Raw genomic sequence first — 19266 nt, forward strand, 5'->3', positions numbered from 1 at the left:
CAAATACATAAAGGACAAAAGAGTAACAACGGAGAGAGTGGTGCCTCTTAAGGACCAACAAGATCATTTATGTGCGGATCCACAAGGGATGGGTGAGATCCTAAATTAATATTTCTCATCAGTATTTACTGTTGAGAAAAGCATGGATGTTAGGTCACTTGGGGAAATAAATAGTGATGTCTTGAGGAGTGTACATATTACAGAGAAAGACGTGCTGGAAGTCTTAAAGCGCATCAAGGTAGATAAATCCCCGGGACCTGATGAGATATATCCCAGGACATTGTGGGAGGCGAGGGAGAACATTGCGGTTCCCCGAGCCGAGATATTTCAATCATCGATAGTCACGGGTGAGGTGCCTGAAGATTGGAGGGTGGCAAATGTTGTGCCTTTGTTTAAAGAGGGCTGCAGGGAAAAGCCTGGGAACTACAGGCCAGTGAGGGCTCTGTACTGGGACCTCTGCTATTTGTGATATATATAAATGATTTGGAAGAAGGTGTAACTGGTGTAATCAGCAAGTTTGCGGATGACACGAAGATGGCTGGACTTGCGGATAGCGAAGAGCATTGTCGGGCAATACAGCAGGATATAGATAGGCTGGAAAATTGGGCGGAGAGGTGGCAGATGGAGTTTAATCCGGATAAATGCGAAGTGATGCATTTTGGAAGAAATAATGTAGGGAGGAGTTATACAATAAATGGCAGAGTCATCAGGAGTATAGAAACACAGAGGGACCTAGGTGTGCAAGTCCACAAATCCTTGAAGGTGGCAACACAGGTGGAGAAGGTGGTGAAGAAGGCATATGGTATGCTTGCCTTTATAGGACGGGGTATAGAGTATAAAAGCTGGAGTCTGATGATGCAGCTGTATAGAACGCTGGTTAGGCCACATTTGGAGTACTGCGTCCAGTTCTGGTCGCCGCACTACCAGAAGGACGTGGAGGCGTTAGAGAGAGTGCAGAGAAGGTTTACCAGGATGTTGCCTGGTATGGAGGGTCTTAGCTATGAGGAGAGATTGGGTAAACTGGGGTTGTTCTCCCTGGAAAGACGGAGAATGAGGGGAGATCTAATAGAGGTGTACAAGATTATGAAGGGGATAGATAGGGTGAACGGTGGGAAGCTTTTTCCCAGATCAGAAGTGACGTTCACGAGGGGTCACGGGCTCAAGGTGAGAGGGGCGAAGTATAACTCAGATATTAGAGGGATGTTTTTTACACAGAGGGTGGTGGGGGCCTGGAATGCGCTGCCAAGTAGGGTGGTGGAGGCAGGCACGCTGACATCGTTTAAGACTTATATGGATAGTCACATGAGCAGCCTGGGAATGGAGGGATACAAACGATTGGTCTAGTTGGACCAAGGAGCGGCACAGGCTTGCAGGGCCGAAGGGCCTGTTTCCTGTGCTGTACTGTTCTTTGTGAGCCTCACATCTGTGGTGGGTAAGTTGTTGGAAGGTATTTTGAGAGACAGGATCTACAGGCATTTAGAGACGCAAGGACTGATTAGGGACAGTCAGCATGGCTTTGTGAATGGAAAATCATGTCTCACAAATTTGATTGAGTTTTTTGAAGGGGTAACCAAGAAGGTAGATGAGGGGAGTGCAGTTGATGTTGCCTGCATGGACTTTAGCATGGCTTTGACGAGGTACCGCATGGTAGGTTGTTGCATAAGGTTAAATTCATGGGATCCAGGGTGAGGTATCTAAATGGATACAAAATTGGCTTCTTGACAGAAGCCAGAGGGTGGTTGTAGAGAGTTGTTTTCAAACTGGAGGCCTGTGACCAGCGGTGTGCCTCAGGGATCAGTGCTGGGTCTACTGTTATATGTCATTTATATTAATGATTTGGATGAGAATATAGGAGGCATGGTGAGTAAGTTTGCAGATGACACCAAGATTGGTGGCATAGTGGACAGTGAAGAATGTTATCTCTGATTGCAACGGGATCTTGATCAATTGGGCCAGTGGACTGACGAATGGCAGATGGAGTTTAATTTAGATAAATGCGAGATGATGCATTTTGGTCGATCGAACCAGGGCAGGACTTACTCAGTTAATGGTAGGGCGCTGGGGAGAGTTACAGAACAAAGAGATCTATGGGTACATGTTCATAGCTCCTTGAAAGTGGAGTTACAGGCGGACAGAGTGGTGAAGAAGACATTCAGCATGCTTGGTTTCATTGGTCAGAACATTGAATACAGGAGTTTGGACGTCTTGCTGAAGTTGTACAAAACATTGGTATGGCCACACTTGGAATACTGTGTGCAGTTCTGGTCACCCTATTATGGAAAGGATATTATTAAACTAGAAAGTATGCAGAAAAGATTTACTAAGATGCTACCGGGACTTGATGGTTTGAGTTATAATGAGAGGCTGGATAGACTGGGACTTTTTTCTCTGGAGCGTAGAAGGCTGAGGGGTGATCTGAAGAGGTCTATAAAATAATGAGGGGCACAGATCAGCTAGATAGTCAATATCTTTTCCCAAAGGTAGGGGAGTCTAAAACTAGAGGGCATAGGTTTAAGGCGAGAGGGGAGAGATACAAAAGTGTCCAGAGGGGCAATTTTTTCACACAGAGAGTGGTGAGTGTCTGGAACAAGCTGCCAGAAGTAGTAGTAGAGGCGGGTACAATTTTGTCTTTTAAAAAGCATTTAGACGGTTACATGGGTAAGATGGGTACAGAGGGATATGGGCCAAATGCGGGTAATTGGGATTAGCTTAGGGGTTTAAAAAAAGGGCAGCATGGTCAAGTTGGGCTGAAGGGCATGTTTCCATGCTGTAAACCTCTATGACTCTATGTTGGTGATATTCTGAACCACACATTAGCCATATCTAGTCAACTGGGCTCACTGCACACCATCCCCACCCCCTATAGTTTGTTAACCTGTTCTGCCACATTCACAGTTACATGTATCCACCAAAGTCTCTCTGTTCTTGCACCCCGTTTAAAACTTTTCCTCAACTGTGGTGCCTATCCTTCCTCCACGGTTTTAGCGGATGGACAGCAAGGAGGATCCTTGTGGAAATTCCATCCCAAACTATTAATGCTTTGGCTCTTGAACAGAAGACTGGCAGGTCTCTCACTTCAGGCCGGTTTGCTACATGCACAGGTAAACATTACAGAGGCTGGAAACCTGAAATGATAGATTTGCTTCAGTTATGTTGGAGAATTTGCACTTTTCATCTTGTGTAAAAGGCCACCATTGCTATTTGTTGGGTCAATTCCTCAGCTCCCAAGAACCAGTGCCAAAACCCATATTCCAAAACAATGGTAAGAAACTGTGTTTAGTCTATGTTCCGGCTTATACAATGTGCCAGAGGGAGGATAATTTTTTTTATAAAACTGAAAATATGATCGTAGCCTCATTTGATGTCAATTATTTTCAGTCTGTCACCAAAGGGGTTAATTGGTATATCTTCTTAAATCTTTCTCCTTTCCTTTACTGATGCAGCAATCAGGCCCATTGATACAGTCCATAACTGTCGGCTGGATTCAACTGAATTATCGCTGGGTTCTCATCTACATCATTAAGAAAAGTAGCATGTGCTGGATTGCCCATTGTAAAGATGCTTTCTCCTAAAGCAAAGAAGCACAATGTCCCAGCACCTTGAGGCAGCACTGTTTGAATAGGGAACTAATGATAATGGAGCCTTCCCACAGTTCTTGCCTGAAACATTCTGACAGTAATTTTGAGTTGTTCTTTTTAAAATATCTTCAGTTTTCTTTATCCAACGCTCTTTTGCTTACCAAACCTATGGAACACATGTTAACTCTTTCAGCTTCTGCCTTTTTAGATGCCATTGCCGTACCTGCGACATCTGTGGCTTAGTTGGCAGCACTCTCACCTCCCAGTCAGAAGGACTTGGGTACATAACCCCAATCCGGAGATTTGAGAATAAATTTAGGCATACACTCCAGTGGAGTACCGAGAGGCTGCTGCACCTTTGGAGGTCCTGATATCTTTTACATCGGGCATTGTGCACCCTCAGGAAGATATAAATATCCTATGTCACAATTTGGAAGAAGACCAGGGGAAGTCTCCCTGATGTCCTGGTCAATGTGTATTCCTCAATCAACATCCCAAAATTAGATGATTTGACCCTGATCACATTGTTGCTTGTGGGAGCTTGCTGTGCACAAATTGGCAACTGAATTTCTGTCAAGGAAGAGTAAAATAAAGATATATAAAAAAGATTCAGATTAAAGAAAGTGAAGAATGGAATTGATAAGAGTGCATCTGTGTGCAGATGTGATGTGCGAATTGACTTAGCAGCAGGAAAAAAGATGTTTACCTAAGTGATTGGGGTCGTGAGCAATGGTGCATAGAAATAGGTGTTAGAAATGTCGAAGTGATGATTTCAAAGTGGAGAGATAAGAATATAATTTACTGTATGCTAAATGCCTGGCCTAAGGAGTTATTGAAATAGAATAAAATCAAAGGAAAAAAACAATATATCCATAGCAAGGGTAATTGGAAATGAGAGGAGAGGAAAGAGAGAGAAGGGGAAATGGCTAGCAAGCAGGACCCTCCCAAGCAGCACAGAAATCCAGTCTAAAAGCCTCTGGTTTATAGATACCTCAGAGAACAGAATGGAAGGAAGACTCTCTCAAACCTAAAGATAACTCATAGGTTGTAACTATTGACTGGTTTCAACTCTCAGAGTTATACGGTGTGGGATGTTGTTTTGGGACAAGGGACATTTCTCAGAGTTCTGGAATGTAGATCAGATGGGAACGGAGTTAATTTCATGAGATATTGTGGTCAGAACTCTCCAATCTTATACGGCCAACGTCGCCAGTGAAAACGGAGAATTTGGCACTCAACCAAAACTCCATTCACTGCAGTGGGACCAGAGAATCCCAGTCGTGGGCAAGGTCAGAGAATTCCGGCCTGTGTGTTTGCATGGTCATTATTGTAGTTGAAGGTATTATTGTCATGCATTGTATCTTTCTTGTATGTTTCTTCTAAGGTAATAAAAATATTCTTTTAAGATTGATTCCAACAAGCCTCAACCTTTCCTCACCGGTTTGCAAATCTTTCCTCACATTACCGAAGTGAAAAAAGACACCACGAAGAACCGATGTTCCAAGTTACTGTTCTAGATTTTGGAATACCCTCTCATTTAACATCAGCAGAGTTCTTAACAGTTTCCTACTTTACTACAGCGCCTACAATTGAAACAGAGACATGTCACACGGAAAGAGACCAGTTTGATACCAGTACCAATATTAACCGTATGTGTTGGCCACTTTAATAAAGTCCACTGATTCTGTGCAAAAAGAATGGGAGAAACTTGCAAGTTTAGCAGCGCTGCAAAATGGGCCTATCATACGCTGTTCCCAGTCTTCCACTGGAGGATCAGGTGGGGTTTATAACAGACATCTGCTTTTCCAATCCATCTGGTCTACCAAGATGAACGTCCCTGTTAGAGGGGTTCAGAAAACCCTGTGAGGTCATACTTAAGCTAACCTTGATGCAATAATTGGAGGAAATTAACTTAGAATGAGGACCACAATGTGCCTTATACTTATTTTATACAAAGGTACTACTTGGATAGGCACTCACATAACTACTGCTATGGAAATTAAACATATATTTTAGATTTAAACAAGTATTTTTGAATGTATTGTGCACCTTGGCCAAAATGCAAACTGCCCTGAAGCATAATGGGAAGTGCAAGCTCAACAGGCCACATTCTTTGGGAACAATAAGCACAGAATACAGTTATGTTATCAGAAAAGTCATGGAGAGTTCAAATTCTCATACTCTAGAAAATAAATGGAAGTATTCACAAAGTATTCAATTCCACTGTTAAAATATTCAATTCTTACTGATAATATGGCAGAATGAGGCGATGGGAACGTCACCTTTTCAACTCTGTGGCTTACAGTGAGAAAGCAATCTTTGAACCTTACGGATTTACGTAAGTGAGGTTGCTTAGCAACAGTGGGTAGGAACTTCTGGGTCCTCTAGACCAATTAATTCCTAATTCTGTGAGAAGATAGGATGCAGTTGGCCAAGGTAAATAATGTGCACCAATGCGATTGGAGTGTCCAGTTAGAATGACAGAGTAGGCGGGAGAACTGAAGTTTCGAAAACGTATAACCGTTTGCCATTGCATTGTAAACTTCAGAAAGGAGTTGGCGTGTCTGGCTGCCTTTCTCCCAGCACGTTCCTCTTTAACCAGCATACAGTTGTTCGCGAGTCTTTGTGTTTAGATCGAGTTCAGCTCAATGTTGAGCACCTGAGAGAAAACCCCCGCTTCAGTCCCATTGACTGTTTCTTAGAAAGGGGATGTGGGGAGGGGTTGGCGGGGCGTGAACTGGGCGCAAAGGCAATAAATGGAGGGGCGGGAATAAGGTACAAGGGTGACAGGTTCAACAAAACAAAGTTATGGGATGTTCTACTCTTTGCTACTGTGAGAGATCTCTGGGAACAATCAGGTGATGACATTTTCCCCGCAGTGCTCTGTGCAACAGAAAATCATAGAGGATTCCTTCAGTTGTGGTCCAACAGTCATCGTAAACATTGCAGCATCCGAGGAGAACACTTGAAGAGCACAATCCCAACAGTTGGTGTGCACCATTTTTCAAATGGACCTGAGTTCTGCCCCTTTCACTCCTCATGTTAAAATGAATCACTTACTGATGACTTCAAAAGAAGGTGCAGCTTGGCAAATTGAAAAATGCACCTTTAACAATCGCTAAGTGGATACGTTTGGAATAATGTCCAGATTGTTAAACGTTAATAGAAACAGCTCAATCCAGACAATAAAGCTGTGGGCGGTCATACTTAAGCTAACCTTGATGCAATAATTGAAAACATGCAGAATTAAATATTGTTTTTTTGTCGTAGAGGGGTACAGAAACTCTTGAAAGTCCAGGAAAAGCTTTGGGCACTCCCACATTGACACAAAGTACTACAATTATCAGCAGCACAGGATCTCCCACTGGCATGGAAGCCCATAGCTCTGTCAGCAACACACTGCTACTCTGGCTTCATGACCCAGCACCCCCAACCCAGAAACAAATGCTCCCAAACTACTGGCCCTGTAACAGGAACCAGAGACACACAACGGAGGTCAAAAGGTGTAACTCAGACACCACAGGTCTCTGATCTGACAGTGCCATATAACTTAATATCGATAACTTCAGGCCCATTATTAATACCAGTCTGCCTTAGATTTGCTTGAGGTTAGCCCACAGGTTTTCCTTGGCTTTGTAGATTGGAAGCTATGAGTGGTTCCACTCACCCTGTTGGAATCGATCCTCTGCCTTGAGCTGTAGATTGGAGGTGGGATGTTGAAAGCCTGTGGGACCAGATACTCCTCTGCATCCATCATGTCTTCCAGCTCCTCTTCATCCAGCAGGCTCTGAAAGAACTTGCTGTCATTCGGACTGGGTAGCTTCATATGGTCATCTCCCTGTAACAATGAGGAGGGTCGTTTTATTGCATTATATCTCAGGCCTCACAGGCTGTTTGAGCACTGATGAACTTCCTGGTTCTTCAACTAGAACATGTCCTGGAAAGGCTTCTCCTGACATGGGAATTTCAATCCATGTTAGCAACAGTGAACAGCTGGCTAGCTGCCCAACTCAATAATACGCCATGGTTTCAAAATGCAAATTAAAATCAATTTTCTCCACTGGTATTGACTCCATTACACATGGGCAGAGTGAAGGAAACTCGGTAGAAAATGCTGTATAGTCTGAATAAAAATAGGAAAATGAAATTTCAAATGCTCAAAGGATCCTAGATTATATCAGACATATATCAGGGAACTGTGGGTTATCAGCAATAACCTCCTATGAGGCATACAGCTCACCAATTAATCCATTAAACTTGACCAGGAGTGATGGCCATAAGCTGTCTGCGAGTTTTTCACATACACAATAGATAAACACACATTCAGTCATATTTAACAAAGTTTAGATTATCTCATGTCAAATGGCCACTGGTTTTCAACACATTGGCGTTTGAGATTGGAGTTTGGAGGGTGTGATTAACAAAGATCATTTTGTTTGAGTCTGAATTCACATACAGCATCTTAGCACTTCTCACAACACCTCACACACAATGGATTATTTTGAGGTGTGGTCAGTGTTGTTGCAGTGGCGACTTGATACAGGAAGCTCTCAGAAGCAACCGTGGCAGTCAATCTGTTGGTGGCAATGGTTAAGGGGCTAATATTGGTCAAGACACCGGGAGAACCCTTTGCTCTTATGTGAGTCGCCCCATGGCCCCTTTAACATCCATCTGAATAAGTAGATAGGACTTTAGATTAACATTTTCACTCAAAGGCAAAGCCTCAAACTAATCCAAAGGCAAGGTGCTGCTCTCGGTCTCGAACCCACAACCTTCTGACCCAGAGATGCTAACAACTCTAGTAAACAATCACAACTGTCGGACTTTCAAGAGCTGGTCGCACACAAATTCAACCGTCTTCGGGAATCATGGCCGAGAGGTTTCATCCGATTGAGCATGGGTTTTTTTTCTGGCACATGTCACCTGAAATTGCTGTAATTTGTGGAAAAGTTGCAGAATTTTAAGTGCACATTATTTTCAGCGTGATTCAAGTTTCCATGATCTTTTGCGCCACTTTAAGAAAAACTGCGTTGAAAGCCTACAAAACTGCCAGTGCCCTCAGGATTAATTAATCGTCACTGGGAGTTTCTGCTAATGCACTTGTTTGCTGTTCCTCCTGGATGATCTTAAAAATAAGCAGGATTTTTTACATAGAAAGACACTAATGGGCAGGTGTTAAAAGCTTTTGAAACCATTTTCCTTCATTTACTAAGAAACGGGCTACTTGCCCCAATAGCAATTTTTTAGAAGTTATTTTTAGTTATTTAAAATCAGGTGCATTGACACTGTGATTAAAAATATTTATTGTTTTATTATTAATCCACATCTGTCTTAATAGTTACTAAACCATCAAGAAATATTTTTTAAAGCAAAAATTACAGAGAGTGGGATTTCCCCACCCTCCCCGCTGGTGGGATCTTCCAGTCCCTCCAAAGGTGGCTCCCCGTGGTGTGCTCCCCAGTGGCGGGACTGGCGAGCCACAGAAATGGAAGAGCTTCATCTGCGTCCCATTAGTGGGTTCCCTGATTTGCCATGCGAGCGATCCCACTGTAAATGCACCCTGACGTGAAACCCATTTTTGGGCTTCCTGTTGAATATTCTACCACCACCCCTGCCGGGTATTGAACCCTCCACAGGAACATGGAAGAATTCTGCCCAGTGACTACATTTCAAAAGTATTTCATTGGCTGCAAAGCATTTTGAAGTGGTTTGAGGTTGTGGAAGGTGCTATATAACTGCACACCTTTCTTTTGATGGAACATGTGTCAAATTGTGGTCCATGTGTCAAATTGAGGTCTTTCCCTGTCCGAATGAGTTGTTGAAGCACTTGGTAAAACACTTACCAAGTACTATCTGTGCAGTGACGTGGTTAACAATCTGTTTGAATTAAACTGTCCCTTTCTGGTTGCTGCTGATATATGAGAAAACCAGGGGCACCAGGTCCATGCTTCTTTGTACCAAATCTCACCATTATGATAAGTGAGTTCAACTCATGAAGGGCTAGCTGTCCAATGGGTGATGGTGGATTTTAACCATGTCAGCCCAGTGAGAACCATGCGGGTGGACAGATAAAATTGCCCAGCTTACTTTCCAGACAGAAACTGACCATTCTGAATTTTAAACCTTCCCAAAGCCAGCGAGGTTCTTTGTTACATAAGAGTGCTGGGTGTCAGTGACCATGGGATAATTTTAACCGCATGGCCTTGGAGAGGACAAGTGCTGGAGTTTACCTTGCAGATGAAAACATCAGGAAGGGCATCTGGGGACAGAGAGGCCAAAACATAAGATCTTACCAAGTCCAGAATGGGTGTGAAAACAGAAGTGATTCAGATCCGCTTTTTCAGCGGGCCGCCACTCAAATCTTCTGCACTCTGCGCAGTAAAAAAACTCTCAACCTAATTTCCACCTCTAGGCGGAGTGGATGTGGCCTAAACCGCCCGAATGCCAGCTGATAGCAGCTGAGGGCGCCATTGCGCATGCGCAGGTCTCTGCGTTGTGAGAGCAGTAGAGACCTGTCGGTGCATCTGCTGCTATCAGACAGCCTCCGTGGTCCAGCACAAACACCCCCCCCGGCCACCACCAACCCCCCAAGCTATCACGGAGCTCAGCGGCTGTTCGCGAACCCCTCCTCCCCCCATCCGGAATGAACGTAGCTGATATTCAGTACTGGTAAACTCGCGAGAGGCAAGAAATCGGCATGAATCTGATTTCTCGGCTCTCTCGTGATCTTACTGGCATTGCCCGCCCATCGGTTGGCAGGGCGCAATGGTAAGATCGCCCTCAAGTTGTTTCACTTTCTTTAAGATAAAAGCAAAATATTGTGGATGTGGGATCTGAAACAAGAACAGAAAATGCTGGAAAATCTCAGCAGGTTTGACAGCATCTGTGGAGAGAGAATAGAATAGGTGCCCCCCCATCCTACCTCCCCCTTGACCACGACCCAACCACCAAACATCAAGCCACTGTTTCCATGACTATCAATGACCTCATCTTGTCCAGCGATCTTCTCTCCAACCTCATAGTCTCCCAATCCTGGACATCCCGCTTCTACCTCCTTCCCAAAATCCACAAACAGGACTGCCCTGGTAGGCCTATCATGTCGGCCTGTTCCTGCCCCACTGAACTCATTTCCTCCTAACTTGACTATATTCTCTCTCCTCTTGTCCAGTCCCTTCTCACCTACATCCGCGATTCCTCCCATGCCCTACGCCATGTCAACGACTTCCAGACCTGCTGAGATTTTCCAGCATTTTCTGTTTTTGTTTGGTGAGGATGGATGGGAATGATCGTCCATGCTCCAGAAGGAAAGCTTAGGCCTCACTGTGAGACAGTGCCCAGGAGTCGCTATTGCTCCTGCTCTGGTGTTTCCGGGCAACCTCTGGGTGAGGAGTTAAAATGAGGCCTGACTTCTATAGTAGCAGGTTTACCAACTCAGCCGGCCACCGACCCAAAATTGCCTGGAGTTAAAATTGGGAGCGGGGTTATATCGGTGGAAGAGTTCCAATAATTTAGAGGGAGAAATTATTTCATGATAACCAAGTTTATATTCACTTGGGTGTAGAACATTACCGGAATTCTACCGCCCCGCCTGCCACAGGAATCGGAGCGGGTGAGGGGCGGACAATGGGAAGGTCCGTTGACCTCGCGCAGGATTTACAGTCTCGGGTCAAGTGAGGCTATAAAATCCCGCCCTATGAGGTGATTTAATTGATGCATTTAAAATTATTGAACAGATCCAAGGGTAGATAGAAATAAACTATTTCCTTTGATGGTGGAAAACAAAGGGGCATAACCTGAAAATTAGAACGAGGCCTTTTGGAGATGTTGTCAGGAAGCACTTCCTCACACCAAATGTAGCAGAAACCTGGAACTCTCTCCCCTGAGGCCAGCCGTCAAATAAACATTTCAAATCAGAGATTGACAGATTTTTATTCAGTCAGGGTGTTAAAGAGGCAAGACAAGCAAATGATACGAAGACATCGATCATCCATGATCTAATTGAATGCAGGGAGAGGCTGAAGGGGCTGAATGGCCTCCTCCTATTCTATAGGAAGAGCAGATAGGCTGAAATTAGTCCATCTTCACCCCGAGTCCCACTGAACCGTCTAGTGATTTAAACCTGACTATGCCAGTGCTATAAATAGAACAGACCAAGGAAGCACGTATAAGTGCTGATCATCAGTGTGATGTTTAACATGGATAATCTTAAGGAATTCCTTCTTTCAGTTTTTAATCATACAATAATTCCAACTGAGAAGCTGAAATCAAATTAAACTGACCTGAATTACCAAGTATCTCTGCGGATCTCGAGCCATCCGAGAAAATTCTGCTGCCAATTCTTTGAACTTGGGTCTGCTGTCGGCATCAATCATCCAGCCTAAGGGCACGAAGCAAAGTAACAGCTTACAGGACAGTGACAACCTCACACGGTCATAGATGACCAGCTAAAAACACCCAGTAATGAACACAAACCTACACAAGAAAAATGACACTGCTTCTCAAAGTGTGGGTATTTAAGAATCACAAAAACACAGACAAAAAGAAGAGTAAAATTAAAATTACACAATTTCTACTGCACATATTCAGTAAACCAGCAAATGTTTTATTTTAAGTTTATTGTCAGCTTTGTACCTTCAAGATCTGGCCTCCTCCTGCCTTTGGCTGCCTACGTCCTGAGCTCTGTAATTCCCTCCCTTAATCTCTTTGGGTCTCTACCCCTGACCCCTTTAGTATGGTAAAGGAGCAATGCTGTGTTAAAAACACTGTTCAAAAACAAAATGTAATATTGTGCTAATCAGCTTGAAATCTTGAATATATTGTCAGTGCCCCGTAAGATTGATTTGACCACCTTATCACCTGTTCCAATGTTCAGATTCGTACAAAAGCCCTGATTTTAACTTATGGCGAGAATTCAGATGGATTGGGGCTGGATGGGGCACGGTGTAGGGGTGGCATTGTGCAGGGCGGGTGGCTCCTGGGGTGGGGTGGGGGAGTGGTGGTGGCTTGGAGGGCAAGTTGGGGTGTGACAAGAAGCTCCCACAATGCCCTCAGCGCAAGGCCCGGGTCACTTTTACAGCCTCAATGCACTTCCACATTGAAGAAAGCCAAATTCAAAGGGAGTGACAAGGCGGCTGTGGGCCAAGAACAGGATTTCACTCGGCGGGAGATTGTCACTAGGGAGCTGAGCGAACCATTCCCACCACTGAGGTACACACTCAGGGTGGAGAGGAGGGAAGCCCGGAGGAGGGGGTGTGAAGCTCAGGGGAAGGGTCAGAAGCCTGGAGAAAGGGTGGGAAGACAGGGGGAGGGAGGGGACAGCACAGGGGATGGGATGAATCAGGAAGGATAAGTTTAAAAGCATTAGAGGAAATGTCAAGGATGTAGTACAAACAGCAATGTGGGTAAAAATGAGCAAAGGGGTCAGGAAGGGACTGAGAGCTTAACAAAGATAATAGAGTATTAGTGACTAGGGTTACATCAGGAAAAAAAAGTTATTGCTAAGGGCACAGATGTGAAAGCATTAAACATTCTTAAACAAGACAAATAAATTAATAGCACAGGTGAATGTCAGTGGGTTTGATCTAATAATCAATACAGATGTAGCAGAGCACCCAAGGTTGGGAATTAAACATTCCAGGATGCGGGATTTTTAGAAGAAATAGTTAAATTAGAAAAAGTAGAGAGGTAGCCCTGACAATACAGAATGGGATAAAGGCAGCAGGGAGAAAGCTCAGAAAATGAAGCTGTAGAATCAGTTTGAGTGGAGCTGAGAAAAATCAAAAGGTAGAAAACATTTTTAGGAATAGATAATAAATAATAAAGATAATAATTATTAATAATAATAAACCTCTAACTGTAGATGTCATGTTGGAAAGAATAAATAACAGTAAATTAGAGGTGCATGCAACAAGAATCATGGGAGACTTTAATCATTATATAGATTGCACAGATCAAATTTGCAGTAATAGGAACGTAAGAACAGGGTAACAAGTAAGGCCACTCAACCCTTCAACCCTGCTCTATTAACCAACCAAATTATCGCTGATATGCAGCAATACTATTTTCCCGCACTATCTCTTGATGTCGTAAGTATCTAGAAATCTATCAATCTCTGTCTTGAGTGGATTCAATGACTGAGTTCCAACAGCCCTTTGACTGAAAAAATTCCTCCTCATCTCAGTCCTAAATCGGTTGCCCCTTATTCTGACTGTGTCCCCTGGTTCTGGACCTTCCAGGCAGGAAAAACCTTCTTTGGGCATTTACCCTGTGTGGCCTTTTAAGAATTTTGTAAGTCTCAATGCAGCATGGTGGCACAGCGTCTAGCACCGCTGCCTCACAGCGTTAGGGACCTGGGTTCAAGTCCGGTCTTGGGTGACTGTCTGTGTGGAGTCCGCACATTCTCCCTGTATCTGCGTGGGTTTCCTCCGGGTGCTCCGGTTTCCTCCCACACTCCAAAGATGTGCAGGTTAGGTTGATTGGCCATGCTAAATTGCCCCTTAGTGTCAGATGGATTAGCAGGGTAAATACATGAGGTTGTGGGGATAGGGCCTGGGTGGGATTGTTGTCAGGTGCAGACCCGATGGGCTAAATGGCCTCATTCTGCACTGTCGGGATTCTACGAAAGATCATCTTGTATTATTTTAAACTTCAAAGAATACAGGCTCAGTCTCCTCAATCTCTCTTCATAATAGTGTGGAGGATGCCTCATGGAATGCATTGAAGATAATTTTCTAAATCAGTATGTCGAGGAACCAACAAGAGAGCAGGATATTTTAGATCTATTTTGGATAAAGAAACAGAAAGTAGAAAATAAGGATAAATAATCATGGGACATAAAGATTGTTTATAAATGCTTCGATAGGTATGTAAAAAGGAAGACACAAAAACACTCTGGAAAGCAATGGAGAACCAAGGGTCCAGTGAAAATGAGGAACATAAAGAAATTGGTATTACTAAAGACCATAGTACAGGCAATCCCCCAGATCTAACGGGCTACATGCTACAGTTTTAAAAGAGGTGACTACAGGGATAGTGGATGCATCGGATCTGATCTTCCAGAATTTCTTAGATCCTGGAACAGTCTCCGTGGATTGGAAGTTAGAAAATAAAACAAGAAAGGTGGGAGGAAAGAATACAGGGAACTATGGGCCAGTTAGCCTGGCATCAGTAGCAGGGGAAATGCGAGGATCACTTATAAAGCACTTAGAAAATCATATCATGATTGGGCAGAGTCAACATAGATTTATGAAAGGGAATTGGTTGACAAATTATTTGGAGGTTATAACTAGCAGAATAGGTTAAGGCGGAACCAACAGATGTAGTGTGTTTGGATTTTCAAAAAGCATTCAATAAGATGCCACACAACAGTTTACTATACAAAAGTAGGGCTTATGGGATTGGAGTTCAGGGGCAGAAATATTAGTGTGGACTGAGGGTTGGTTAATGCAAATAGATAGGACTAAACAGATCATTCATGGGGTAACCGGCTACAACTAATGGGATACCACAAGGGTCAGTGCTGGGCCCTCAGCTATTTACAATCAAGCTAGGAATAAGGACAGGTTTAGTTAATGGGTAAGAACGTGGCAGCTGGAATATAACACAGCAAATTGTTATCTACTTTGGTGAAAAAATTGAGAAGTAGAATATGTTTTAAATAGTGAGAGCCTGGGAGGTGTTGACAGTCAGAGCAATATGGGTGTCCTTTGTTGTGGGAAAATTGCCACTTTGGAGTCAGACTTGGAGGTTTCAACAATACAGTTTTATTTAACGAAGCTTCGTGGAGAAAAGGCCCTGGCACTCCGCAGTACACTAGGCAGCTCCCTTCTCTCAATGATACAATAGGAGTGGTTCATTTTTATACTTTTCAGACAATGGATAGTCTGGACATTAGCCATTTAACACATCGTTATAGCTGAGTAGGATCGATAGTTTAACACATCGTTACAGCCAGACATATACAGACATTGGCTTTTAACATCGCATTGTTTCATAGAATGGATACATTTCCTCCTTCAGTGACTATCAATGACTTAGTTTCGGTTTATACATACAGTAATTGGTTTTCCTGCATTTATGTATTCCCGTTCCCATTTGTGGCTAATCTCTTTATCAGTCCTTATTGTCCAAGGTTAGTCCTTATCTTAAAAGTGCCTCAAGCCCTTGCTGGTTTCCTGCAGTATCTGATTCCTGCATGTTTAACTTTAAATAACTGTCTGTCCTGCATGTTTTAATTTCGAGTAGCTGTCTGCGCTAAAAGTCAGTGCCTGCTTAATGTCTCTTTCCCAGGTAACCTTTGTATGTGCCAGGCAGCCATTTTATGTGCCAGGCAGCCATTTTATGTGTTAGGTATCCATCTTTATGTTTTTCCCCATTTCACCTTGTACACAAGTTGCGGTAAGGTAACTTGTATGGGTGGCAGAGTGGTATGCACTGCTGTCCAACAGCACCAGGGACCTGGGTTCGATTCCAGCCTTGGGTGACTATGTGGAAATTGCACGTTCTCCCCATGTCTGCATGGGTTTCCTCCGGGTGCTCCGTATTCCTCCCACAGTCCAAAGATGTGCAGGTTAGGTGGTTTGGCCATGCTAAAATTGTCCCTTTGTGCGGGTTAGGTGGATTAGCCGTAGTAAATGTGGGGTTATGGGGATAGGGTTGAGGGGAGGGCCTGGGTGGAATGCTCCTTCGGAGAGTCGGTGCAGACCCGATGGGCCAAATGGCCTCTTTCTGCACTGTAGGGATTTTATGGTTCTATGCTAAGTATAGCAAGCGATTAGGAATGGTATGTTGGTGTTTGTTACAAAAGATCGATGTATAAATGTAAAGAAGTCTTACTAAATTATATAGCCCACACCTGGAGTACTGTGTGCAGTTTTGATCTCTTTAGTCAAGGAAGGACATACTTGCCCTCGAGGGAGTGCAACAAAGGTTCAATAGATTGATTCCCAGGATGCAGGGATTGCCTACAAAGAGAGATTAAGTAATAAAACCTTTATTCCCTCACGTTTAGAAGACTGAGGAGGTCATATAATGGAAACATATTAAATTCTTAAGGTGCTTGTCAGGGCTGATGCTGAGGAAGTGTTTCCCCTGACTGAGGAATCTAGTCCACGGAGTCACAGTCTCAGAATAAAGCGCTGGCCATTGAGACTAAGATTAGGTGAAATTTCTTCACTGTTGTGAATCTTGTGAATCTTTAGAATGCTCTCCCCCAAGACAGTGGTTAATAGATTTTGAGGTCATTAAGGGAGTGAAGGACTAGAAGGATTGTGTGGGAAGGTGCAGTTTGAAGCAAAAGATCAGCTATGATGTGAGTGGAGCAGGTTTGAAGGGCTGACTGGCTTTCAGCTGCTCCTATTTCTGATGTTTTAAAAACTGGGGGAAGGGAAGTGAAGCCCTGGGGAGGAGTTGAGAGGCTACTGTTGAAATTGCTTGAACCACTGCTCCAACTGTAATGCTTGTCATCTAAAATGTAAAAGAAAATTTCATCCTTGTCTCATCACCATCATTCTAGTGAGTATTGCACTGACTAAGAACAAAACATTCTCAGTTGCAGGCTGCCATGATTGAGCTAACTTCATTTACACTTCCCCAACTGGGAGGGTAGCAGAGAGGGCACAAAATACTCAGATGGGGCAGTAAACTACAAGTGACACGGACCATGGCGCGTTTCCCAAAGGTTGAAGGGCCCTACCTGTACAAGGGGTGAAAGCAATTTGAGATATTATGCATAGTTTTTTATTCTTATTGCAGGAAGCCTGCATGACCACAAACTATGGTCAGTTTGTGAGTACAAGCAGTGGCAAACACCTCAGTTACAGCATCTCCCATCTTTTATTCATTGTCTGCTGCAAAGGAACGAGCATATCTTCCGATCAGCATGGTTAAAAACAGAACATTAGTCAAGCAGGCAGCTCCTGACTTGATGGTGAAAATAAATAATTTTGCAAAGACTGCAGGGCACAATAGAGCTTTCAATTATAAAGGATATAATTTAAATTATAATATTTTGCCTGAATGCTGACATGCATATGGAGTGTTGAACTATGCCTTACTGGTGCAAAATGTATTAAAACAGATTCTTCATTTCAGAGATAGTCAGGACTGAATATTAAAAGGAAATTCCAAAGAAGATGATGAACTCCAATAAAATTAGAATTCAGCAGAATAAAGAGGGGAGGTTTCTGAGAATAATGTGGTTCATTGCGGTTCCATTGATGAGATTGTTATGCAGAGGGTTTATTTGCTGAACACGAGTAGCATCTTATTTGCCTGCCGTTGACAACCCTCACATTACATGTTGGGTGAACTAGTGACTGTTACTTTGCTTCAGTGGGGTATTGATCCATGTTGGCCAGACCTTCCTGGTATGTACTGAGCCGCTTATATCAGCCACAGTGTTAGTCAGGGGTCAGCAGTTAGTTTCCGTTTCCATTGTTGGAAGTGGGGGATATACATCAGGAATCTGTTTCCACTTACAACAGGATCAGTAACCAGTGTACACCCATTTAAGCTCATTGACAAAACATCTAGGGATGAAATGAGGAGGATTTTTCCTGAGTGCGGTTCATAGAATCCCTCCAGTGCAGAATGAGACTATTTGGCCCATCAAGCCGGCACTGACAACAATTCCACCCAAGCCCTAACCCTGTAACCCTATGTATTTACGCTGCTAATCCCCCTAACACTAAGGGACAACTTAGCATGGCCAATCCCCCTAACCTGCACATCTTTGGAGTGTGTGAGGAAACCAGGGCACCCGGAGGAAACTCACGCAGACACAGGGAGAACGTGCAGACTCCACACAGACAGTGACCCAAGGTCAAAATTGAACCCGGGTCCCTGGCGCTGTGAGGCAGCAGTGCTAACCACTGCGCCACCGTCCTGCCCCAGGTGGGTGCTATGAGCCGAAATGCACTACCTGAAAGGATGAAGGAAGCAGAGGCAACAGTAGCTTCCAAAGGGGCTTGGATAAACACTTGCAACAAAAACAATTCGGGAACAGAGCAAGGTGAATGGGATAAATTGGATAGCTCTTTCAAAGAGCTAGCATAGACACAATGGGCTGAATGACCTCCTTTCGCACTGTACCATTCTAAGATTATCACTAGCTCCTATTCCTTGTGATATGTCCGAAGCTGGAGAGTGGATGTCAGGTTCGGGAAGGCTTAGGTCAATATCGTGCAGGATATGAAATTTAACGTTACGTTTTCCTACTTGATTGTTCTGAATTTTATTAATCAAAAGGGAGGCTTGATCAGTGACAAATTCATGCATGCAATTCTGTCAATGAACCCAGGAAAAATGACTAGCCACAATCAGTAAGGATAGGCAACAACACCTTCTCCACGATCCATCCTCAACACCAGTGCCCCACAAGGCTGTGTTCTCAGCCCCCTACTATACTCCTTATACACCTATGACTGTGTGGCCAAATTCCCCTCCAATTCGATTTTCAAGTTTGTCGATGACACCACCGTAGTGGGTTGGATCTCAAACAATGATGAGACAGAGTACAGGAATGAGATAGAGAATCTGGTGAACTGGTGCAGCAACAATAATCTCTTCCTCAATGTCAACAAAATGAAGGAGATTGTCATCGACTTCAGGAAGCGTAAAGGAGAACATGCCCCTGTCTACATCAACGGGGATGAAGTAGAAAGGGTCGAGAGCTTCAAGTTTTGAGATG

General features: G+C 43.7%; 1 protein-coding gene across 5 annotated transcripts in view; it reads right to left on the bottom strand.

Annotated features, from left to right (window-relative positions):
* LOC144503876 (receptor tyrosine-protein kinase erbB-4-like) overlaps positions 1–19266 on the bottom strand; it is a 1146325-nt gene that overhangs the window by 93499 nt on the left and 1033560 nt on the right. For all 5 annotated transcript variants that reach the window (XM_078228891.1, XM_078228890.1, XM_078228889.1 and 2 more), the window contains exons 24-25: positions 11858–11955; positions 7246–7416 (exon numbers count right to left, since the gene is read on the bottom strand). In XM_078228891.1, coding sequence (XP_078085017.1) covers positions 7246–7416; positions 11858–11955 — 269 coding nt within the window. The remainder of the gene's footprint in view (positions 1–7245; positions 7417–11857; positions 11956–19266) is intronic.

This window comes from Mustelus asterias, chromosome 14, assembly GCF_964213995.1.
Source record: "Mustelus asterias chromosome 14, sMusAst1.hap1.1, whole genome shotgun sequence".
NCBI lineage: Eukaryota > Metazoa > Chordata > Chondrichthyes > Carcharhiniformes > Triakidae > Mustelus > Mustelus asterias.